Source organism: Protopterus annectens, chromosome 10.part0 (assembly GCF_019279795.1).
Source record: "Protopterus annectens isolate FY-2018-M chromosome 10.part0, PAN1.0, whole genome shotgun sequence".
NCBI lineage: Eukaryota > Metazoa > Chordata > Ceratodontiformes > Protopteridae > Protopterus > Protopterus annectens.
In genome coordinates, this window is record NC_056744.1 from 976,423,474 (window position 1) to 976,449,514 (window position 26,041).

The 26,041-nt window shown below is 38.1% G+C and overlaps 1 protein-coding gene across 1 annotated transcript in view; it reads right to left on the minus strand.

Moving 5' to 3' along the window:
• Positions 1–26,041, minus strand: part of LHX4 (LIM homeobox 4) — a 347,516-nt gene that overhangs the window by 5,703 nt on the left and 315,772 nt on the right. Inside the window, exons 4-5 of the mRNA XM_044085744.1 lie at positions 21,039–21,193; positions 2,605–2,776 (exon numbers count right to left, since the gene is read on the minus strand). Of these exons, the coding sequence (XP_043941679.1) occupies positions 2,605–2,776; positions 21,039–21,193 (327 nt within the window). The remainder of the gene's footprint in view (positions 1–2,604; positions 2,777–21,038; positions 21,194–26,041) is intronic.

Sequence of the window (26,041 nt, forward strand, 5' to 3'; positions counted from 1 at the left end):
AATGCTGTTCATCAGATATGATGATAAAATCCATCCATAGGCCATTTACAATGCTGTTTATCAGATATGATGATAAAATCCATCCATCCATCCATAGCCCATTTACAATGCTGTTCATCAGATATGATGATAAAATCCATCCATCCATCCATAGGCCATTTACAATGCTGTTTATCAGATATGATGATAAAATCCATCCATCCATCCATAGCCCATTTACAATGCTGTTCATCAGATATGATGATAAAATCCATCCATCCATCCATAGCCCCTTTTCCCATTTTTGCAGATGGGGTCAGGGTGCCAGTTCAACAATGACAATCATCTATAGCCAAGGGTTACACTGCTGGGTGGCTAGTCTTGCAGCAGCTGTTCTTCCACACCACACACTCATACTCACACCTATGGCCAGTTTAGAGTGTCCAATCCATCTACTGCATGTCTTTGTATCAAATTCCAGTGATACACACAGACAATGATGCCAAAACATCAGCAACATCTGTAACAGATGACTAAGAACTACAACACCGTAAAACTAAAAGAAGTGGGAACCGGGGCATTTTCTGAGAGGGAAAATAAGCTATTTTATAATGAATGGTCACACTTAATGGGGGAGGGAATGTGTATTTGCACTTGGTGTTATTAGAGTCACAAGATATGCTTTAAAAAAAGTGGTACAGCTGGATTTGAAAGGGAAAGTATAAACAAAAAAAAATCAGACACCAGGGAATAAAGTAATAAGGGAGATGACAAGCAGAACTGAGGTCTGGAAGGGGTGCTGTCACTGAAGTGAGCACAATAAGAACAGAGGAAAAAATGGGAAAAATGGGAAGGGAATGAAAGACCATGATTTTAATTGTGTGAAGTCTAATTTTGAATTGGCAGTACTGTATGGGAAGTTCTCTTTAAGTCAGCCAGGATATCTATATCCCCCCCCCCACCTCACACTTCAAACACTCTCTAAAATCACATCTCATCAGCACATGGCTTTGCCCATGCATACCCTAAAATCACTGCTTTAGCTCTGTGGAAAGTTGGAAGGGCTTATTACTTGCCTACTGTAAATGCTACAGTTTTTTTTACATCCAACAATTTTTATCTCTTTAATATAGCTACTTCATTTTAACATGATGTATGTAATGACTCTCAATGCTAAAATGTATTTTGTCTGTTTAACTGTTGAGTTGTATCGTGTCTGTTTTACATTTCTGTCTTATTAGCTGGATTTTGCTGTTACAATGTGTTATTATCAGTTTTTACTACTATGTATTGAATTCTAGTATTTCTGTTACTATATGTGGAGCTTTTCTCCCCAGGCCGCCACTGTAAATGGACCTAGTCCAGTCGGACTATCCCAGTAAACAAATGTAAAATAAATAAATAGATAAAATACATGAAAAGGTAAACCATTGAGGGTAACAACACGTTAAGTGTATGTTGAGAAGAAATGTAATGCACGAATATATAAACGGGAAAGGTATGTGAACAGGTAAAACAAGAATGTTTATGGAATTTCTGTACATGGCTGACAAAGACTGAGGACTGCAGACAGGCAGAGAACATAAGGATTTTAATCAGACATTGAAAAAAGCATAGCTATGTGAGGTAGTCAGTGCAACACTAAACAGCTGACTTGATGGTTATAACTCCTTTTTGAATTAAATCTACATAAACCACAGAAACATACCACAATAGCATTAACTTGCAAGTGCAAAAGTGTAGACTGAAGTGCAAACCAAATAAAAATTATCTTTACAATTTACTAACTGTGAGGAAAGTCCCTGTAACACTTTTTGGAGGACTTGTTGCAACTATCCATCCATCCATTTATCCATCCAATGCTGTTGAGTCACATCTGACTTTCATAATGACCCCAAAAACAATCCAAGCCATCCACAGAGCTTACTAAGCAAGTAAAGAACAGAAAAAGAATATTTCCAAGCCTTCTTTCCATATCACACATACTGCACACATATCTACAGACAATTTAGAGTCACCAGTCAACCTAATGCATGTCTTTGGGAAGTAATAGGATGCCAATTGGAGGAATCCAGTATGAACACTGGGAGGAAATGCAGACTGTGCACAGAAGCACTGTAGCCAAGAATCAAACTAGAGAATATCTTGTTGTGAGGTGGCAGTGCTACTCACTGCCCCACTGGGGTGCCATACTACCCCTTAATTTATATTGTAACTCTGAAATCATACTACCTCAGCGAAGGGGGGGGGGGGGTTCCTGTAGAAGTGTAGCACTGGCACCAGAGTTACAATATAAATTAAAGGGGTGTGTGGCATAGCTAACCCCACTGAAGCTGGAGAAGGTTTTGTTACTCTGTAAAATGCTAAAATATTATTTTGGAATTGCAGAGCATTTTTATTCTTCATTTTGGTATGTCAGCATTTTGGATTTCTGGCTTTTGATCACTTCTAACTTTGTGCTGCTTCATTTATGATCCATATTTCATTTAGATCTCATTCAGAATGATGAGGTAGAAACTGAAATTTCACTGTCTGCAGTGTACCTTGTTTGGCTTATACAGCCCAACTAGTGAAGAGCATCCATTTTGTTTCTTTGTTAAGCCGTTATGACAATCTCCCTCTTACCATGGAAACTCAGCTCGCTGTCACTGAGTGCTCCGTCCTCAGCTGAACTTTCTTTTTCATGTTTGCTTCCACTTCTACTCCTCTTCACAGTCTTATAAAACTGTCCCCAACGGTGCCTTCCTGCATCCTTCTTCAGCCGTTTTTCCTTGGCACGTCTGTTCTGAAACCATACCTGTAAAACAGCATGTCAACTCTTTTTTTACATTTTCCATAATCAAAATAATTGTATTTCAGTTCAACAAATATTATATATTCTAAAGAATACAAGGCTAAAATGTATGTTAGGAGTTCCTTCTCTCTGTCTCTGACAAGTAGGTCACCAATTAATGACCTTAGCAGAATATTTAGGACTCTCAAAAGCTGGATTCAGCAATAAAACTGTAGAGAAGGATCACAACTCATTTTCCTGTATGACAGTTTTTTGTCTGTACCACAACATACGTAAAAGCACCGTGATTTACTGGAATGCAGTATAGTGTAATAAAGGTAGAAATGAAAGGATATTAAATATATATGATTCTATTATGAATGACCAAAATGCCCAAATACTGTAAACAAAATCACCAATAAAAACATTCTGAACATTCATAACACCGAAAATCCCTAAAACCAAAAGTGCAAAATATCACAAAAGGAAAGCAACTCCCTTCTGCAATCTGTACAACAGAAGCCTCCTGTAACACTAAGTCATAATTTGTCGGAATAGTAGTCATGTTATGGAAAGTGGTTTTCTAAGGTAAGATGAAGGGTTAGTGTTAAGGGCAGGTCAAGGTTAGGGTTAGCAGGCATTAATAAAGTGGTGTAGGGGGGCATAAGCTATCAAAAATTTTAATGTATTTACCTTCGTCTATAAAAAAAGTCTAAAACTATTTTTCTACATAAACCAAGTATGTATCTCTCAGACTCAAACAAGCATCATCCTGCAGCATTAATTAATCTGAATTTGAACATTTTTGCTTCCTAACTTTAATGGTAGAAATCTGCTATTTAAAGCCTTTGCTGATAATGTTAATATCTACTTCCAATTCCAACAGAATGATATCCCAAATGCTTTACCTATTATTGGTACTTATTCTACTTAATCGCATAAATGCCTTAATATTAACAAGAAAATTGTATTTCCTGTTTGGAGTAACTATTACCATATCAACCCATTTGATCTGTATGCATAAATGAAATACTTAAGAATGACATTTTCTCAAAATAATCATACTATAACACTACTAACATTCATAAAACTTGGTTATTAATTCAACAAGATTTAGCTAGGTGGAAAACCTTTGAATTTTCATTGCTTTCTTTGATTGCAATAACTAAAATTAATGTTTTTCCTTGACTTGTGCATAAACTCCTCATATTACCAATTCCCAAAGAAATGCCGTTCATTTGTGTAAGGAAATTTTATACTAAATTTGGTTCCCTAAATCATTTAGGATACCTTAAAGCAAAGTAGCTGCTCTCAGATCTTGTGGTGGTCTGAAACTGTTCCATTCTCTTCCCCAGCACTATTAGTCATGGCAAGTCTGCAGCCTGGTGTAACATATAGAGAAATGCAATGGTATTAAAAGAATTCAATCCTCTAACTATACCTTTCATATGTAAAACTTTATTAAAGCAACTTCAATCACATGCTGTATGGTATAGGTGGCTGACAATTTTCAAAGTTTACTTCTTGAATTCAATGCATTACAAATTTCCATTTTTGCCCAATCAATAGCAAGCACTTATTTTAATAGGGTGTTCTATGATATCAGTCTCTGACTTTCCTCTCTTCAGATCTTATTTTTGGTAACTGATTTCTTTGTCAGGAACTTTATTAGTGCCTGAAATCTGTGAGTCTTATGTTCTCCAAAAAGCATTATTTGATTAAGTTTAAAAGCTTTTTAAGTCATTTGCAGTTTGATAGAGAAGTTTGCTTTTTTCTTATTGTTGAAATGGAAATTGCCTGCCAAACCAGTTGCTTCTATGGATAAGGTGATATTGGACCTAAATTTTAAAATTCAGGCTTTCCACTCATCTTACTAGCCTGATCACAATTCTTCAATGAAGGATTTTTATAAATTTATTTATTTATTCGTCTTTGTTCACCAGGAAAATCCAACTGGGCAAAACACATTTTTACAAAGATAATTAAACAGATACTTCCCAAGACATCTAAACACAAACAGGTAATTGTTCTGCAGTGACTCTATTCAAAAATAAAATGGGTATTTCTTCTGTGGTGACATCATACATAATATTAAATTGTTTGTGTCTTTCAGCTTTTCCCGGTTAGGGGTCGCCACAGCGGAACTCCGGTCCGCTAATGATTGGCAGTAGATTTTTTACGTGCCGAGTTTGCCAGCCCTGACACACAACCTTCAACAAAGGTACACCCATTCACGCATGTCTCCACACAGAAGACGCTCTAGCTGAGAATCGAACGGGACAACGTCTTGCTGTGAGGCGACATTGCTACTGCAGCACTTATATACATACATAATATTAAATACCAAGTATAAAACATTTAGTTTGCAAACAGCTCATGTGTGATACATGTGACACACAGACATTAGATATGACTTATAAGACACTAGTATGCAGGGTTATGGTACAGACGTTAGGAATAAATAAAACTGAGGACAGGAGTGTGAAACTTGAGTAGGTAGACAGTAGTTACAGCTAGAAGAGGTAAGAGGCATTGTATAGCTGGTGAGTCAAGGACAGTGGGTGTAAGAATACTAGGGCACTTACTGACATAGAAGTAGGTTATATGTCAGCGATGGATAGCATTTGAAGGAGATGGATTAAGTGGGAAGGTCAGAAAGAAACTGAAATGTAAAGTGGAGATTAAGGTAGAAAGGAAATTAAGGGGGAATGTGAGAAAGGTTTGCTGTGTAAAAGGGATATATGTTAAAAGGGATAGGATTATGACCTGACAAAGAAAAATAGAATTACCCATGTGAAGAGCATGTGTATGACCACATGTGGTTCAGGTGTTGTTTTAGTAAGGGCTTGAAGGCGGAAAGTTTGATGGTCTGTTTTAGGTATGTTGGAATAGTGTTCCAGCTATACAATGGGAGAATAGTGAGACATCTCCTGAGTTATTAAACTTTATGATTACTAAGAGCTTATCAGATGAGTAAAGGTCTTTTCTTGGAGATGAGTACTGCAGGCTATCTTTTAGTGCTGGACAATTTTCTGGTGCATGTAATAGGTTGTGAGTATGTTAAATAGTTGGGTGCTTATACCAATTTAGTTGTTTCATGGCTCTGCAGTGATGAGGCCTATATGTAAGGTTAGCAGCAAATTTGATTTTGTTATTTTAACAGGTGATGAGTTTAGCTCTAAGTGTAGTATTTAGGCTAGTAAGAATAGGTGAGGCAAATAGTAGGGATGGAGGAAGGTAGGTACATGCTAGTGTTTGTCTTGCACTATCTGTCAAGTTGCAGAACAAAGTTCCTGGTGTATTTCATATGGCTTGCAATATGTGTTGGTCAGACAGGAGGTTATTTTAAATTAGGATGTCCAAAAGTTTTGTGTGGGTTAATTTGCATTTTTTGTGTTTTTTGATGAGTTTATTTTGAAAGACTGTCTTTCATTTCGGTAGTGTTTAGTAAGTCAGAGCATAGTTTTTTTTCCAGGATTTAAAATAGGTTTGTATCTTCTTGCCATGTTTCAATAGCAGTGAAATAATTTGGGGTAGTGTCCTAAATTGCTGGTAGGGATGGGACTGCACATATAAGGGTTGACTCACCAGAATATTTAATTATGTTAACTAGGTGGGTGGTAGTATATAGGTTGTTTATAAAAAAGTTAAATAAGGGTACCTAATATTGATATTTTTGGGACACCAACAATAACTGGTAGAAATAAGAAGAGATTTTGTTTCCATTTCACTGTTTGCCGACTATCAGTAAGATAGTTATAGAACCATGAGAGAGGATGAGGCTGAGGGAAGAAGACTGGCCTATTTACTTCCTTGTAAGTCAAGCAGTGATACTATGCAAGCAACGGGGTATAGTGATTGGGTTTTAGATGGCCTAGCTATCATATTCTTGGTCAGAAATCCTTGTGGTTTCTCAACCTGAGTAATATGTTTGGATAGAAACTTTACAAAGAGGGCACTGGGTTCCAATTAGATAGGAGTAGAGTGGGGCAGTCATTTCTGTGGCTCTAGGGGATATCATTTTACCAGTTAGTTTGGCTAGGTAGAATGGTTTCCATACAATAGTTGCTACATGGAGGTCAAAGGAGAATACACCATCTACAAACATGCCTAGGTCTAATCATGTGAACTTTGGCGTGGTAAATGCATTTGTATTTTTGTATTCTTGTTTCCCAAAGAGTACACTACAACTTCTTTTTTTTGCATTTATTTTACATTTATAGTCTTGACACCAGAAAGTAGTATGAGAAAGGTCTTTTTACAGCATATGGACATCAGCTGAAGAGTTAATGACAGCACCAAGTTTGCAGGCATCAGTAATCACTGTTAGCCAGAAATCCTTGCCATCTTATTTATCACAGAAGTGCATGCCAAAACAGAAGTGGACATAAAATGGGAGCCTGTGGCATACCAGTTGTGACAATCCTGTGTGGGTCCCATCTGTGAGTGAGTTAGCCATCTAGCAGATTACATAGGGGTTACTATTTAAGCATATGGGATAGTATCAAAGAACTTAGTTAGCTCCAGGTATGCAGTGTGTACTAAATGGCCATTGGCTATTGCTTATGTTACCTTCTCGAATAAGTCCAGTAGCAGGATGGGGAAAGACACTTAAATGCAGGAGCTAAGATGGTTATAAAAACATTGTTGTTTTATTATAGGATCCTGGGGGGGGGGGGGGGGGCTTTACATTTTTTAATTTCTTTAGACTGCCCAACAATGCTAGGAGATTTGCCTTGGAGTAATCCCTGAATATGGTGGTCTTTGATACAATTTTGGATTAAGTTATATGGGAAAATATGATGGTGTGCTGGCCAAATCTGATCATAGTGGGGTAAACCTAGAGTGGTGCTATATTACGGACAACAAGGTCAAGGAGATTTGATTCCCTGCTAGGACAAGTAATTACTGATCAAGGTAGCTGGCATTTATAAAGTTGAGGAATTGCTGTGCACATTTGCTGTTTTTGATGTATGTTTTTCACTTGAAGGATCATTTAGGATGTTTGTGTTCAGCTCTACAGTTAAGGACTAATTTATTGAAGCAGGCACTGTGGGTAGCAGCAGACACAGAAGTGGTTTGATAGTTAATAGTAATATGATAAATGGGATTGGTGATTGACACTTGGATAGCCAGAAGCTCAAGGCAGCTATCTTGCTGAATAAGGTATGAGGTAATGGGATTTTGGATGAATACTGATTACTCCTTTCTTCAGTAGAGGGTCTGAATGAATGACAGGTGCTAAACCAAGGTAAGGAGAGAGTGTTTCATTATACTAGAGACAAGGTGTAGTAACTGTAGAGATGCATATATGCACAAGTGTCAGGAAGACTTTAAGGTCAGACAGTTTCCTGGATAGGCTTCTAACATTGAGCAGTGTCAAACTGTTGTAAAACTGAATGAAACTTCATAAGCTGGAAGGTCTATGAGACTGACAATGCTTAAAAATGGCACTATGGAGGGAGAAAATATCTTTATCAATATGCATAACCCCTGTGGCAATCTCAAACTGAGAAAGGAGATTATACCTGGTGAATCAGGTAGGACTGTTGACCACCTATACCCAAGATGACACACACACTGGATCCTCTTAGATGGCACCAGTTCCTGAGCCATGTGGTAAAGTCAGTTGTTTCCTGCTTGTATTTTGGCAGTATTGGTGGAGAAGACAAGAAGTTGTTCAAGGATAGCTGTATCCCATGGCCTTGGTCACATGCATAGGCATCTCAACCATGCCTCTCCTCATCTTCTCAAGTGCAGAGCATCTAAGGTTGTTTACCCCCACATGGACAATGAGCTGGTCAGATGAGTAAATGTATTAAAGGACTTTCAAGGCCCTGGAGACATCACAAATTCTAGCTTCTGAAGGACTACTAACTCTCACCCTGTCCTTGCTCATTCTGGTGAGTGGAACATCCACGTGTCTGACTATAGAGTCACCTACGACTAGGACATTGTTGTGTAAGGTGCATGCTGTAGTAGCCATAAGGGCTTAGGAATACACCTCTGGAGATTCTTTAGGGGAAGAAATGGTGGAGGCTTTGTTGTGTTGTGGGCAATTGTGAATATACAGTGAAATCAGAGTCTGTTGGTGTGCTGGCTAACAGCTCTTCTTCTTTCGGCTTTTCTGGGTTATGGATCTCCACAGCAGATCACCTGTCCGCTCATGATTGGCAGTGGAGTTTTACGGTGTCAAGTTGCCAGCCCGGCGCCCAACCTTCCACAGAAGGCACACAAATGCACGCACTCACACCTAGGGCCAATTTAGAGTGTCCAATCCACCTACAGCATGTCTTTGGTATGTGGGAGGAAACCAAAGCACCTGGAGGAAACCCACGCAACCACAGGGAGGACATGCAGACTTGGCACAGAAGGCACCCCAGCCGAGGATCGAACCGGAGAATCTCTTGATGTGAGGCAGCAACGCTAACTGCTGCACCACCGTGGCTGCCCTGCTGGCTAACAGCTCTATGAAGGGATTTTTTTTTTTCAGTACCTTTTTATATGTGGGTTTAATGAGTTTGCATTAAATTGCAGTGGCATGGGTGTATGCTGCTTGCTGATGACTGTGGGGGTAAGATGGTAGCCTCCATTCTGTACAAATACTTACATATCTCACTATTGGACTCTATTTCAGGTAACAATAAGGGGTTGTCAGTGAATATGAGGTAGTTATTACACTGCCTCAAGGTACCCAGTGCTAGCAGGCTGGCAACAGTAACTATATGAGACCAGTAATATTTCAAATGAATAAATCCAATAAATGAATGCATATCAGCACAGATATGCAATAATCATGCAGAAATGCAGATGTTGAACACAGTTAAACTAATAAAACTGCTCAGTCTCTGCCTCCATACAGGTTTTGTACCAAGGGAATGGAGAACAACTAGTCATTCCCCTGCATAAGGGATGATCTTTCACAAACTCAGGTAATTACAGACCCAAAAGGTATGACCAGTCTCATATGCAAAGCCATGGAAAGATTTATCATGGAATTAATCAATCAGAACATAGGGAACCGCTAAACACTAGACCCGTCTCAGTTTGGTTTCATCAAAGGCAGGTCATGCTTACTCAACCTGGTGAATTCTTTTGAAAAGGTCACCAAAGTAATGGATGAAAACAATACAGTACACACCACATACCTCGGCCTGGCCATAGCTTGTGACAGAATTTTCCACTCAGGCATAGTACAGAAGCTAAATAAACTGGGAATTAACTCCTGTGTCACCCACTGGATTGCCAACTGGTTCACAGATTGGATGCAGATAATCAAAATGGGGAGGTTACCTCCACAAAGAGACCAGGCACCAGTGTTGTCTACCAGGATCCTGTGATGGAACCTCTCCTGTTTTGCATCTACTTTTCTGAAGTAAAAGCCAATAGCAAATGGCACTGGATGACTAAGTTTGCAGATGACTGTAAGCTAGGAGCAGTCATTGAATCCCCAAATGACTTAGCCATCCTGCAGGAAGGTTTGTCTCAAATAAATAACTGGTGCCAAAATCATGGTCTGAAACTAAATGCCAAAAATGCATTATTGTATCCTTTGGGAAATCATCTACCTCAGGGAACTACCACATTGACAATAGTCCCCTAAGAGTTCACCTAGTTGTTCGAGATTTGAAAACTTATGTGGACAGTGAACTAACTTTTGACCAGCATGTGCCTATTGTTGCAAGAAAGTCCTTCTATATTGCATAGCTTATAAGCAAAGGGATTGTGGTTAGATCTAGGGATGTCATTGTCCCCCTTTGCTCAGCCCTCATTAGGCCAGTCATGGAACATAATGTCTCCTTTGGCATGCATGAGTACAGACATGCAACAACTGGAACGCCCATAGAGATACCTTACTAAAAGGATACAAGGCCTAAACATATCCTACATGGACCAACTCACAGCGCTGTCACTATACTCAGTAACCTACAGACTGCCTAAGAGATGACCTGTGTCTGACATACAAGGCATCCTCCATAGGTTAATAGGTAGGTACTAGGCTATTGGCCCAAGGGCCTATGTCAGCCTAGCCAACAAGGTTCCCTGGCTTATGCCACCCAAGAAAGTTATTTTCCTGTGCCACTGTCGAGCAGAGACACAGAAGTGATCCCCGGGGTGTATTTCCTATTTCCCATCCACTCATCAAGATTTTTCTTGGAGTGCTAATGACCAACCCATTACTGACTGATTTACTGCACATAAAGAAGTCAAATGGCATCAGAAATACTTGGTCTAGAGATATAAACCTCCTCTGCAACATTTATGTATTTATTGATTGGCAGTTGTTTACTGGGGTAGTCCACTGGGCCAAAGAGTCCATTTTCAGTGGAGGCCTAGGGAAAAAAGCAACACAGTAAACATAGACAAGCATTTATCAATTAGTTACACGAAATTCAAAACCTAATTTACAAAGTGAGGCAAAAGACATAAGTAAAAAGGCTGACATTATACAAAATTCTGCCAAAGAACAATTAAGTTATTTTTACTGGCTCACTAGTGGGCAGAGAGTCCTTTTGCCCTGTACAAATAATTTTAAGAGTAAAAGGGGTAAGCCAATATGTGTGTGTGTGTGTGTGTGTGTGTGTGTGTGTGTGTGTGTGTGTGTGTGTGTGTGTGTGTGTGTGTATGTATATATATATATATATATATATATATATATATATATATATATATATATATATACACACACATATAAACATATATATGTGTGTGTGTGTGTATGTAGAAATAAAACAATAAGGTTACAGAGATTAAGGCATTAATTAAAATAACTAAATAAAAAAAAACAAGCAATTGTAATTTACATAGTAGTAGAAGTGATTTGTAAGATAACGATGATGTCCCTATAGCTGGCAGAAAGTCAAAAAATTAGTTAAAATGCAAAGAACTGAAAGTATACAGATAGTACACACCAGACAGGGGAATTTATAGTAGGAGAGTGGGATATGGGATATTTCATAGAGAGGAAGCATTAATATAGATACGTAGCACTAAATGAATGGTGAGTTGACGAGTTATTGATTGACATACAACTCAGCCTCTAGTGCATGTTAAAGTAAGGGAGATATTCTTGTCACTAGCTAAAATAGCTGAACAACTGAGCTTAGAGAGACTAGAACTGGTTGAGAAGGTAGAATAGTAAATGGACGTACGACAGCCAAGGAGACAGTAAGATAACAGATACTGGGGATTGAGCAGTAAAATTACAGATGTAAAACAAATCAAAGTAAGATGGGAAGAACTAAAACATATAAAAGATTAGGGATAACAAGAAGTCTTAGTCACAGCAGTGTAAAGGATGGTACACACTACGACAAATCGCCTGAAGCATAAGAATGGGGGGACTGATTTGAAAGTATCATGTCTGTATAAAAACAAGAGGCAAAATGTAGAGTATGGCTTTACAGAACGGGATTAGACCCCAGAAATTGAGGAGAGGTAGAGAAGCATAGGAACAAGTAGCAAATAACTATCTTTTAGATAAGAAGAAGGAAAGAAATATTTAAACTTGGCAATAGTAACAATAGAGCCATTAGACCTTTGCTTGAAGTTTTGAGGAGGGGTGATCATTTTAGAGGAAAGCGTATCAGGAAAAACAAATATCCCAAGTTAGTTTACAGAAAGTTACAAATTATTCTGAGATGGGAGTCTAGAAATTCAGGGGACATGGGTAACAATGCCAAACTGTCACATGGTATTGATTGAGAGCAGTGCTTGTAAAGGAAGTGAAGGATGAGAAATGAAACAGGTATCAGAAGCTAAAATATACAATACCCGCTTAGGGTGAGAGAGCCTTTTAAAGTATTAAAAAACACGCCCGCTGTTTGCAGTAAGAGAAGAGTCTAATATGGCAGTAAGGAGAGAAAGGAAGGAAACCTTGGCAAGTCTGCTTGTGCAGATAACCTAAACAAACACAAATGGAATCAATGAACCAAGTAGCACACTCTGCGTTACACAGGCCAATTAACAAAAGGAGCATGGCATGCACAGGAGCTAGATTCTAGCTGTTTAACCAGAAGAGGGGTTACTGCTCAGTTATTAGGGCAAGGAAAGTGCATCTGCTAGCAGTTAAGCAGTAAAAGCAAATCAAGGTTTAGCACTTACTAGCAGAGGTAAAGCACACAAAATACTTACGTTCTGGTAGGATAACTAATAGATACTGTTCAGGAAAGGAAAAACAGTGCTAATAAATACAGAATATACACAACAGAAAAATGGATACAAAATACTATAGCTTACATAGGAGGCATAGAGTCCCAGGGACTGGCGGGGGGTGCTAGCAGAAAAGAAGGAGAGGCAGAATTGGGTGAATCAGGTAGGGGTAGTTCTTGAATAGTGCAAAGGATGATGGGAGTGGTGGTTTAGAATAAAATCCCAATTGCACCACAAACTCCGTGAGCACCAAGCCTGTGAGAACTGTGAATGGAGAAGAAAAAACTATCAGCAAGGTAGTTCATGCACTACACGTTTGTTTGAAAAATATGACTAAAAATGCTAGGATGTTAATATGTAGTGGGCGGTGTCAATGTATTACTCCATGAAGAGCTAGTTTAGGGGAAAAGGGCAATATAAAGGTTGATATAAGTGGTAAAGGTTAAAGTGTAGACATTAAGGGACTACTTGTGTTGAAACAGTTCCAATAATACTTAAAAAGTAGTGAAGCAGAGGATAGTTGTTTAATGTGTGTAGATATCTATTACGCAGAATAGAAGAAAGTGAGAAGGAACCTATCTGTAGGGGAATTTAAACAATTAATAGCACTGAGCTTAAAGAAATTAGGTACACAGTTACTAAGGAAGTGAGATGATAAGGAAATGCAACATCTGAGGAACTCAGGTATGCCATCCCTAACAGAATGCTGTATGGTAAAGCTATCACTGTTAACACTAAATGTAAGGTACTATGATATTCCCCAAGTAAATTAGTACATAAGAATATTCAAAATGTATCTATGTAAAGGGAAAACATACAAGGCTCTTGTGGTATAATTCACCCGTGAGAAGAGATAGGTGTGAGGACTTGATTTGGGTTAAGCCTCAGCGTTGCTGACTTCCAATAAGGTGGGCAAGAACTGGCATTCTGTTGGGCAGAGGGTCCTTTTGTCAAGGCTCTTGTGGTGTAATTCACCCATGAGAAGAGATAGGTGTGAGGACTTGATTTGGATTAAGCCTCAGCATTGCTGACTTCCAGTAAGGTGGGCAGGAACTGACATTTAGGCAAAAGGCACATTGTGCCTCCAGTTTTGCTAATTTTGTGATGAATTACTAAGAGGAAGAGCGTGTTATGAATAATGTATTTCAAAAGTCTTGGATCTTGTATACTTGATTCTTCGATGATATATTTATTTTCTGGACTGACTCACAGACAAATTATTGGAATTTATAGAATATTTCAAAATATGGTTGAATTTTTAAAGTTTTCTCATAATACTGGTACAAATAAGATTAATTTTTAGATGTAAAATATGTAAAGACAACGTTAACCAGAAATATAAATCTAATATTTACTGTAAATCAACTTTTTTCAAACTCCTTTTTGCATTATAATAGTACGCACCCTAGTCATCAAAAGAGGGAAGTGGTTAAAGGCCAGCTGGTATGGCTTGGTAGGATGATATCCTATTTGAAAGTATTTCACAAAGAGTGTAATTTGTTGGCTGAAATGTTCCATAAAATGGGATATCCAGTAGAGTTGGTTAAAAAAATTATTGATGAAGTTTCTATAAAAAGGGAAATGTTTTTTATATACACCTGATAGAGATGGACTCGAATTTTGTCATTTAATCAAACAAATTTGGGCGGAAAGGTTTGAAGGAAATAAGTTGTCACTACCTTCACCTTAGATAGTAAGACTATAGGGGATATCTTGTATAAAACTTGGACATTATTTTCTATTGATAGAATGGTTTACAATAAGCTGGGTGAAAAACCCTACATTACTTATAGAAAAGGGAAAATAACTAAGAACTATTTAGACAATAACAATAGTTTAATGGCAAAAAAATAATGTTTCAAAAGTTGTGGGTATGTTTAAGTGTAGGTGTTGCTCCCAATGCCCACACATATAAGTTACAACTAGTTTTCAAGTAAGGGATGTTTTATACAATATAAAAGATAATTTTTCTTGTAATTCTAAGTTGGCGATTTACTTGGCTCAGTGTAAAGATTAGCAAATAAATACAAAATAATGAGCAAAAGCCGATAGAAGAAGAAGCAGAGATTTGAGGCAAAAACCAGACTGGCAGTTGGTGTAAAATAAAACAAGCTTTAATACAAATAAAATAAATTAAAATAAAGATAAGCGCTTACCTGGGTGGTTCATCAGATCTAAACATAACTAACAACAACACTATTTATTAATATTTCAAACCACATAACCTTAAAACCATAAACTTAAAACAATGATCTTCACACAAAAGCTTTAACTTTTGTAAATATCACATACCGCTAGATAGACCAAATCAATTGTACTAGAGTCAACTTTGTTATAACTTTGTTATAAATCAGCTAATGTGAACCAGTCACTGAGTGTAAGAACACAAAAAAAATAGGAACATTTCCATGTAGGGGATGTAACGTATGTAGATAATAGCGAAAACCAATTTCTACATCCAGACACAGGACATATTCTTCAGTTTACTTTATATGCTGACTGTAATACAGTTGATTTGGTCTATCTGGCTGTATTTGACATTTGCCAAAGTTTTCATGTTGGCAAAACCAATCTGTCTAAGGGATTGGATTAAGGAATATTTATATAGCATAAATAGACATAATAATAAAAATGCACTAGCTAAGTATGTTAAGCAAGCAGGTGAGGATCATTTTAAGTTTATGGTTTTAGAATTGCATGAAGTAAATTTGAAAGGTGGGGATATTAGAACTCATACTGAATGTTTAGAAATTAAGTGGATGATTATTTTGCAGGCAACAAGAGGCAAGGGGGTGAATGATTTTATACCTATAAGACCTGTTTTAAGGTCATGTGGTTTGAAACATTAATATTTAAATAGTGTTGTTAGTTATGTTTAGATTTGATGAAGCACCCAGTGTAGGTGTGAAAGTGCTTATCTTTATTTTAATTTATTTTATTTATATTAAAGCTTGTTTTATTTTACACCAACTGCATGGCAAATCTCAGTGCAAAGACTGTCCAGCATTCTATATTGGAAAAAACTCAAAAAGATTTAAGGAACGGATTTAGGAACATTTATGAGATATTCAAAAAAAGAAGTCTAAAATGCTTTATTTAGACACATTGATATACAGAGTGATCATACATTCAATGTTTTAGTTATTAAGCAAGTACAGTTTGATCTACAAGGTTTTATTGTGAATGAACACTAGGAAAAAAGTAAACTAAATTGGCAGATAAGATTGGATGCCACTATTTTTCCAGGCTTAAATGAAGCTTGCTCTGTCAATTCTGTTTCAAAATTAAAATACTTTGGTGTTTAATTACATATTTAAGGGGGGCTAACTGTTTTATTATTGTGGTTTTTAGATTGGCTGTTTTTTTTATCATGTGATTTGAAACACGCACTATTTAAATGTATTTTGGATTATGAAATTTTAGTTCCGAAGAAGTTCCATTTCAAGGGAATAAAAGCAGTCAACTTGTTTAATAAAAGTATTTTTATATCTGTGGCTGTCGTTCATACACTATAGCAAGTTATTGTCAAGTAATTAGTTCGTGGTTACTTGCATTGGTGTTTGGTTATATGTCTCAGTGTCACTGACTTCCATTAAGGTGGGCAGGAACTGGCATTCTACTGGGCAGAGGGTCCTTTTGTCATTGGAGGCATAGAGTTCCAGAGGCGAGCTGGGTAGTACTAGTAGAAAAGAAAGAGAGGCAGAGGGACAGGTATATTTCACAGAAGACACCACTTCTATGGAACAGACTCCCCATCTACATAAAACAAAGTTCAGCCCTGTCCATTTTCAAGTGCAACTTAAATATATGTTTGGAAAACAGATAATTTCCCCCAGGACTTACCTTTGTGCTAGTAATGGACAGAGACAGCTCCTAAATGCTTTATCCCATGCATGGGTGCCTTCAAATTATCTACGGTATGATCCCAGTTCTTCTTATTAGAAGCAATGTATAATTATCGACCATGGGATGGGTAAGACCAATCTATAATCAAATGGGATAGATTATTTTGTGCACAAAAAGGGAAATTGGCTAGACTTATAATGGCTTGCAAGGGCAGCTAGAATAGTATTAACCCATGCAACAACCAAAAAAAAAGTACAAGTTACAGCTGGTAGAAATAGTCAGTACGTAATCAGAGAAGCAAGGTGATAACCACAGTAACATATTGCAGTATATAGCAGGGGCCAAAACTAGTATGTTATCAGCTATTGCAATTATCCAAAACTAGTCTTCTCTCAGTTTAACATGGTAAAAAAAAAATAGCTCCAAGACAGCCCGGTGGCTCAGAGGCATTGTGTAGGTTTGTGCCACTGGCAACTGGAGTTTGGGAAAGAAGTAAGGGGGCCCACATGGCAGAGGGTCATGTCTAAGATACCGGGTAGGATTATTCGGGAGAATCCTGAGATGAGCAAGCTTGGACACTATGGAGGAACATCCTAACTCAGTATGCGGTCAAGAGAGCAGAAAATTAAAACAAGAATAAAAATCATCCACATGGGCCGACACTCTATGAAAATGGCCAAAACTAGTCTGGTATCAGCTTGGCAAGGTAAAGATCAACCCCATGGATAGGTACTCTCTGTACAAGTATGAGAGCAGAACAACAGTGCTAATTCCAGTGATGCAGACAATAGTGTAGATTTCAGTAAAGCAAGCATGTAAAGTGCAAACAGTTGTAGTATACTCAGCAGAACACCAGTGTTAATTTCAATGATGCCAGGAAATAAAGTGCAGACAATAAGTTAATAAGCAAATATGCAACAATAATTTACACCCTGTGTAATAAGGCAACATAACTTACTTCTATGGAGCTAGTTTATTACAATGTAACAATCAGAAGAACAATAAGCAAATAATTCCTGCTGTATGCAACTATGAAAACAATACTAAATTTCTCTATCTAGTTAGAGTCTGCTGTCTTTTTAGCTTCCATTACTTTGTTTCTTTCCATGGACTCCCAACTCAGGGTCTTTTACCAATCTCTTTCTACCTGTTTTTTTTTTCTTCCTTTTTCTGCTTTTCTCTCATTTTGCAACTATTTTTTATTCTAACTTTTTCCCTCCAATTCATGTTTCTATACTCACAACTTTCTGTTTTCTCTCTCACTGGCTATTGTGTAAACTCTATTAATCTTCTCATATTCATTGCACGCTGCTTTCCTTCTTTTTTGGACTGATTCTAATTTTGTTATATCTGTACCATGTCTATACAAATTTCATATAAACTTTGCTCATCTGTAAAAATTGAAAATTAGTTTGTATTATATTATCTCGCTAGTTATGTTAAATAATTAGCTTGTTTTTATACTGCTGTTTATTTTTTTTTATACTCTTGGAGTTTTTCTCCTCGGGTCTCCACTGAAAATGGGCCTGTGGCCCAGTCGGACTAACCTGGTTAACAAATGTCAATACATAAATATAACAAGCTTTTTTAAGTGCAGCTAATTAAATAAGCACTATATGACAACAATTTGCTCTATCAGTATTGAAGGCTTATTTGAGTTCAGTCATTTAGAAAAACATCTGTAGACTATAAATTTCACCAGAATAAGGTACGCCACAAAGGCAAGTTTGTCAAATAAGCAAAGTAATTTAGGCTGTAAATATGAAGCAAAGCTTAGTACTTCAGAGTGTAATTAGCATGAAGTTGTATGGACCTTGTCTTGTGCTTTCAGGAATTAGTTACATGTTGTGGGAATGACATGCAGATGAAGACAGTGCCCAGTGGAGCATGTGTAGCTGGTTTGATCCCAGATGAAAAGAGATTAGGTAACCTTCTCCTGATGCAGGTTTACGGTGATGTAACAGTGTGCAACTCAGCCAATCACATCTTTGATCCACTTCCTCTGGAATGCAGTGCAGAATAAAAGTGCAAGAGTAAGGTCATTGCCTGTTATTACATGTAATTCTTGTACTCAGCCAGCTCAAGACTGGAAAAGTTAATTTATGGGACCTTGACAGAGAGGTGGACCAAATGGTAGTCAGACCAAGAGATGGGTTCTGCAAGAAGGTTAAAGGTGGGCACAGCTAGCTGAAATCTGAAACTCATACAGTGTTCCTTGGAAAGAGTAGCAGAGGTAACTTTTTGAAGAATCCATGAGTCCCTTTTTAACTATAAGGGACTATTTAGCAAACCAAGTTGCCCTTTACTCATATATTCTAACTACTTAACATTTATTTTCTTTTTCTTTTGTTGACTTGGAGACCAAATGTGGTATTTCTACAGCTAGAGCAAATTTGGCCAGAACATCAGTGAACTTCCCCCACACTTTTTAATATATGCCATAATATCTTTTACAGCCACCTAAGCTACCTTCAACTCAAGCAGACAGGACCTTACTTTTAATATCCCAGCCAGAGGATAACACACTTAGAAGTGCAACACCCCACCCATGCTGTATTGCAGAATCAGCAATCCAATCACCCAGAGTGGGAATAGAATCCACAGCCTTCTAGCACACTGGCAATTGTGCTACATGTTGCACCACTGGCACTGACTGATTTACTAGTTATTGTAACTAAACAATGAGTCAGCGATGAACTCTTGCAGAAAGTTCTGTGTGTTACCAAGTGCCTGCTGTAAGGAGAAATATATAGTTTTTCCTTCTCTGGGCACATACTGAGAATGATTTGGTAGATCTACTATGAACTCTGACCACTTTGACAGTGGGTCTAACAGAGCTGAAAGAAAAAAAAAAGACCAAGAGAAACCAAGTGAAGCAACCACAGTAGGAATAGAGTCAAAGTTAACCCTTGAATGTCTGTGTTAAAAATGTGACGTCATCATCACTGAGAAAGTTGAAGATCGGCACTGGTTTGTTTCAACTTGACTTCACATTTGTATATAATGCCTTACACAAGAATAGCGTGTTGTAAGCTGCATCTCTCCATAGATCAACAAGCAGTAATCTCCCCTGGTATCTCACTGAGTGTGGTTTCAGCCTGATCCTAACAGGAATTCCCCTCTCTGCCCCTCCACTCAGGAGCACTTATGAGAGAGAGCTGATGGTGAGGTTCGACCTATTACAAAATAACATAGAATAGCTGGGATACAAGGATAATAAAAAAGTCCAAGGGCATCAAGGAGTGGCTGTGATAAGACCGAAAACAGTCCAGAACAGGAAACAGATAACTTCATCCCACAAATGAAAGCAATTAAGAAGTGTAAATAAATAAGTATGCGATAATTAATTTCAACACAATGTTTAGGTTGGAAGTGAAGTTAAGCTATTTAGAAATCTTGAAAATAAGTTATTTGAAAGTACTAATGGAAATACAGAAAAGGTAAAAAATACTTTTGTAGTATTTGTGTTAACAGGAAACACAGAAACAATTAATCTCCTGCAAGGACATAGCAGAATGATTGTTACTCTTACAGATCCCAAAACTTTCATACAGATGGTCTCCACTAAGATGCATCCCCAGGACATCATAAGATAAGTTTGTCATTTCTTTAAGACAACCTATTATCAGGCGGTTTCAGGAGAATGAGAAAATGAAACTGCACTGTAAAGAGCGAAGACTTATAAAATTAAATTCCAGAAGCTGTCCACACAAGTGACATTGCTTACAAAAATGCTGTTTCTTCTATAGGAACATAGGAACAATATTAGGTAAGCAATCATCGCGAACATAAGAGGCCTAGTCATATAAACCTTTAAGTAAACACATAAGAAGCCCCATGGTCACCTAGGAGATAGTTGCCTGAAACATGACTTTCAGATTCCAGATTTCTAAATTTGTTGACCCTATGTCTGATATTGGCCTGTCAGCATGATATGGATTGCGGAAAAGCTGTCTTGTAAGAAGAAAGTGTAGACTAAGGGTTATGCAAGGGTAACTGTGAAGACTCCCAGTTTATTCTCCCAGAGCTGGTATCAGGAAGTAGAGGTGGAAGACAATAAAAAGCCTGTGTGTGGCAGAGGGGCATTATAAAAAAAAAAAGAAAGAAAGAAAGAATTATGGAACTATGGCAACCAGCTATCAGTTGTTGTGAGTGACAGTTCTTGGACAGAAGGTAGTGAGCTGCAAATGAAAAAAGCAGTTCCTTAACCAGTAAAATATGAAACAGGAAAAACAGAAAAAAAATAATAAAAAAATGCAGTACCAACAAAAATGTGATGGGTGCTCACCTGTACCACTCTCATATCTAGCCCTGTCTCTGAAGATAGCTGTTCTCTCACATGCCTTGCTGGTTTAGGAGAATTTTTATATGCATTCTTCAGAGTCTCCAGCTGTTTGGCAGTAATAGTGGTCCGTGGCCTTTTGGCACCAGCCTCTGAATCATCTGTAATAGAAAAGCAAGTTCTTACTAGCTTTAAAAACAAACATTAATTGCCTCAGCAGAGGAAATATACTCGGAACATTGAGTGCCTTTTTAATGACTGTGCACTTTAAACTTAAAAAAAATTGCATCACTGGATCAATAGCTTTTATTACACTTTATAACTAAATCACTACCCCGTCAGAGTATTCAACCAGCTGAAGAAAGCTGCTTTGATAATTAAAATGTTTTTATTTAGAGAACAAATATCAATGATCATCACATACACAAACCTAAATCATCCTTTCTTTGAGTTATAGATGCTCTTGGAAGCCAGGCTTTTACAAGAGACCTATGCAGTCTGCAAATAACTTGCTCACAGAACTAGGTACAGTTATTTTGCTTTGAAGGAAGACTGGGTACAGATACATTTACAGTACCTGTTTTTAATGTATTAGTCAAACTGACACCAGAAATGAAACAACATGGAAAACAGGATGAGAAGCACGTATGAGACTATGGGAAACAGTTCAATGCCCTAAAATGCAGAAACAGACAGACAAATATGAAAAATTAAAAAGCACGAGGAACATCAGTAGAGTTTATGCCAAAATAACTATAAATGGGCAATGCAGAAAGACAAATATGTTACTCTACACTGCCAAGTGCTGAAAGGATGAGGCTTTAACTCACTGACTTTAATTCATTGATACTGAACTTGTCAGTCCATGTTTTACATTAAAAACCACTGCAGTTGCAATTTTTTATTTGTTGCCTGGCAGTGAGTCAGGGTCTATTTCTATACCTATCTATCTATTTATCTAAAAGCAAAGGATAAAAAGGTTCACAGACAAACCATTCAGTGAAAACTGCAAGAAAGATTCAGCAAAGCAAATGTCTTCACTATATAATACATTAAACCTACTGTAGTGGAGGCCCATGGGATATATGCAAATGACCCCTTAAGGGCACACCAGTGTTTCAGCAACATGGCTTCTGAATGCCAATGACTTTTTATGTCTTTATGGATGCATTCAGGCTAATAAAGCCAAACCCCACAAGCTGCAGACATGCCATGTTTTGGACTTTTCGTGCCCTTATCAGTTCAGCATTAAGCGTATTGTTTGGCTATACTTTAGAAACACAGGGCATAAAGCCCTATCTGAGTTGCATAAATAATAAGGTGCCTGCAAAATATCCCAAATAACATCCAAGCAAAGTGTAAAAAGGTTACACAGACAAACAATTCAGTGAAAACTGCAAGAAAGACTCCGCCAAGCAAAAGCCTTCACTGTGTAATACTTTAAACCTCCTTTAGTGGAGGATATATGCAAATTGCCCCTCAGGAGCACACCACTTTCAGCTACATTCTAAATGGCCATGGCTTTTGTTATCCTTTTTTTCTTTTCTCCATCATAGCACAACCATGTTATTACTAAATTTGAGTAAGGGAGTCAGGACAAAGTCCTCATATTGAGGGGGTTGTGTTTGTTGGGGTGGGGGGGGGGCTGCTTGCCTCCTGGAAAAAAATATTTTAGGTTTTTCAACGAGATGAAGCTTTGACTTTGAGCTAGTTAAAATAGAGAAATGAAAAGAAAGTAAATAAACTATGTAAGAGAAGATGCATAGTAGTAGCCCTCCAGAACAGTGGTGCCATCTCCCCAAAACAATGGTCACATCATCACCACAGGGGATTATCACAAGAAAAAAAATAATGGCAGCTCAGTTATCCTGTTTGCCTAAGGTCAACAACTTGTTTAATGGAAAGGTCAAAGTAAAAGAAGTGTCATCTCCGCATATAGAGTATAGTCAATCTGATTAGTAGCATGCCATATTAACAGTCTCTACTTCAACACATAATTTAAATGTAACAGTCATAACAGCTCAATAGCAAAATCTCTTGGATAAAACTGAATATACTGTCTACACTTCTGATGCCATGATTATTCCAAGGGATAAAATGGAACAATAACAAAACTCATCTAATGACATTGGTCTTTGGCACAAAACACACTACCTCCAACACCAAGCAGAACTAATCCATCAGTTGGACAGCTTTATGTTTAGCCGTCAAGACCGTACTCTAGGAGTACTTTATAAAATTGGCATTTTCATAATGCCATCTTCTGTGAGAATGTAAGTAGTGGAACTGGTCTTTGTTACTACAGCTCTTCCTAACTTGTTTCTATTCCTAATTCAATATCACATCGATTGCTTTGGAATTAATGCAGTACAACTGCTACTATTATTTCACAGAAATGCAGCAAAGTTTGTAGATGACAAACACCGCAGTAGATATCTTACTTTGCTATCATTTCAGGACATTTAGTTGTCTGTCAAATTGATCAGGAATATAATTTGCACATGTGGTCACGCTATCATTGTAAGATCTTTTATGTGAGGGCTAGCATATGCTTATGAATATTAAGGTGGGATACATTTTTATTCACAGATGACTTTTTGATACCACACGATGCATTCAGAGAATGTTACAGTAAAAGTAATTTCTTGAGGATGACTTGCTGTTACATTTGATTTTTTCTTTTTTTTTGGCTAATGGAAGGGTAATAAATCTCATTTACTTTCTTCCTGTTTATTTGAAGGCACTGATAGATTTCCATTTGTTTTCTGCATCTTTCGTTGTGACAGATTCTGAGATGTGCTCCAGAAGGATTTCTGTAATATAACGATTTTGATCCCACTATTTTATGATAATTACTGTTATTAGTTATACAAATACAGGTTTATATATATTGCCCTCATTAGCTTGCTATTATGCTGTCTCTGCATGCATCAGCTATATACATTTCATTGGCAGCTGCTCTCTATTAGTATATGCTGGTATGATAAATAGGTTGGTAATAGGTTATCCGCCCTAGGGCCTATATAAGCCTAGCCATAACAATTCCCTGGCTATTTCTTCCCAGAATATTTACTTCCCTGGTCCCCTGTCTAGCAGGGAAACTAATGTGATCCCCAGGGTGAATTTCCTATCTCCCATCCAATCGTCAAGGTTCCTTTTGAAGAGGGACAAAGAGGCACTCACCTTGACGTGTATGGGCAGTCTGTTCCAGAGTATGGGGAGTGTCTGGGTCAGGAACCTATCTCTCCAGCATGTTTTGTTCATTGTGAGGACAAGGTTTAGTTCCCTGGAGTGTGTAGCTCTGTGAGATTGGGATTTCTTTAAGTGCAGCATGTCCAACAGCACTGGGTTTGACATGGCCTTGTATGTTAAGCAGAGATCGCCTCTGGGTAGGCGATATGCGACAGAGTATAGCTGGAGGTTTTTTTAGATGGTCAGCATAGGGCATCTGCTTTAGTCCTGTGATTCTTTTAGTGAGGTATTTCTGTGGCCTTTCCAGTTGTTGTAGAGGTCTTGTGAGGTACATACCAAATGGGGCATTGTACTCTACAATGAGGGATGAGTACAGTGTGACAATGACCTCCTTTTTTCTGGATGAAAAGCCCTTAGTGATGTGGTGTGCCACATAGAAGGATTTCCTGACTGTTGTGGCTATGTGGTTATCGAAGGTGAGACCACTGTCCACCTGTGTACCTAAGTCCCTTATCACACTGTCGGTGTTTAGTGTACTGCCACTTATGTGGTAATTCATGGGTACATGGGTTTTCCCAAAGGGGATAACTATACATTTCTTGGCATTGAGCTTGAGCCTATGGCTCTGTCCCCAAGCATCTGTTTCTGTAAGGCTCTTCTGTAGAATATCCACATCATTTGGGGATTCAATAAGAGCTCCCAGTTTGCAGTCATCTGCGAACTTTGTTAGCCAGAGTCTCTTAGTGCTGGCCTGTACTTCAGAGAAGTAGATGCCAAACAAGAGCAGACCCAGGACTGAACCCTGAGATACTCTGCTTGTCACTTGTCTGGAGTTGGATTTTGAGTCAGCTACTTTTACAGTGTGGGTTCTGTTAGTAAGCCAGTTGGCAACCTATTGAGTGACGTAGGGATTAATGCCTAGCTTAGTAAGTTTACCTATGATTCCATAGTGGGGGATGGTGTCAAAGGCCTTGGCAAGGTCCAGATAGGCTGTGTGGACTGCCTTACCCTTGTCCACAGCTCTGGAGACTGATTCAAAGAAGTCAATCAGGTTGAGGAGACAAGATCAACCCTTACGAAACCAAACCGGGTGGGGTCCAGTGTTTGAAGGTTGCCAATGTCTTACGTTACATGATAACGCGTTCCATGGCTTTGCAGATCAGGCTCATCAGACTGATGGGGCAACAGTTCCCAGGATCCAAGATTGATCCCCCTTGTGGAGTGGGATAACTGTAGCTGTGTGCCACTCACTGGGCACAAAGTCTGAGGTGAGGCTATGATTAAATATGACAATTAGGTGAGGTACCAGTTAATTTTGTAGTTCATGTAGTACACAGCCCGGGATGTCATCTGGTCCCATGGATGCTGTATTCTTAGCTTTCAAGAGTGCGTTTTTTACCTGTGTGGTCGTGAGTACCAGAATTTGGCAATCTTTTGGTATTGAGATGGGCCCTTTAGGGGCTGAGAGGGGGGTGAAGTTGGCACTGAATCGATCTGCCAGGATATTGGCAATATCCTTGGGATCAGTATATTTAATGCCATGCTGTTGTAGCTCAGAGCAGATCTGAGCATTGACATTTAAATTCTTGACATAACTATAGAATGCCTTGTGGTTGTCCTTGAAATCTTTGGTAATTTTATTTTTGTAACTAGCTTTGGAGGATTTTATGAGGGATCTCAGCTTCTTACTGAGGCTGGTAAGGGAGTTTTTTGCATCCTGGGATTTTCCTCTTTTCTGCAACACTTTCTTCCTTCTGTTGTATAGTTTGCTTATGGCAGGGGACCACCAGATTGGGTTCCATTTTTTGAAGGAGACC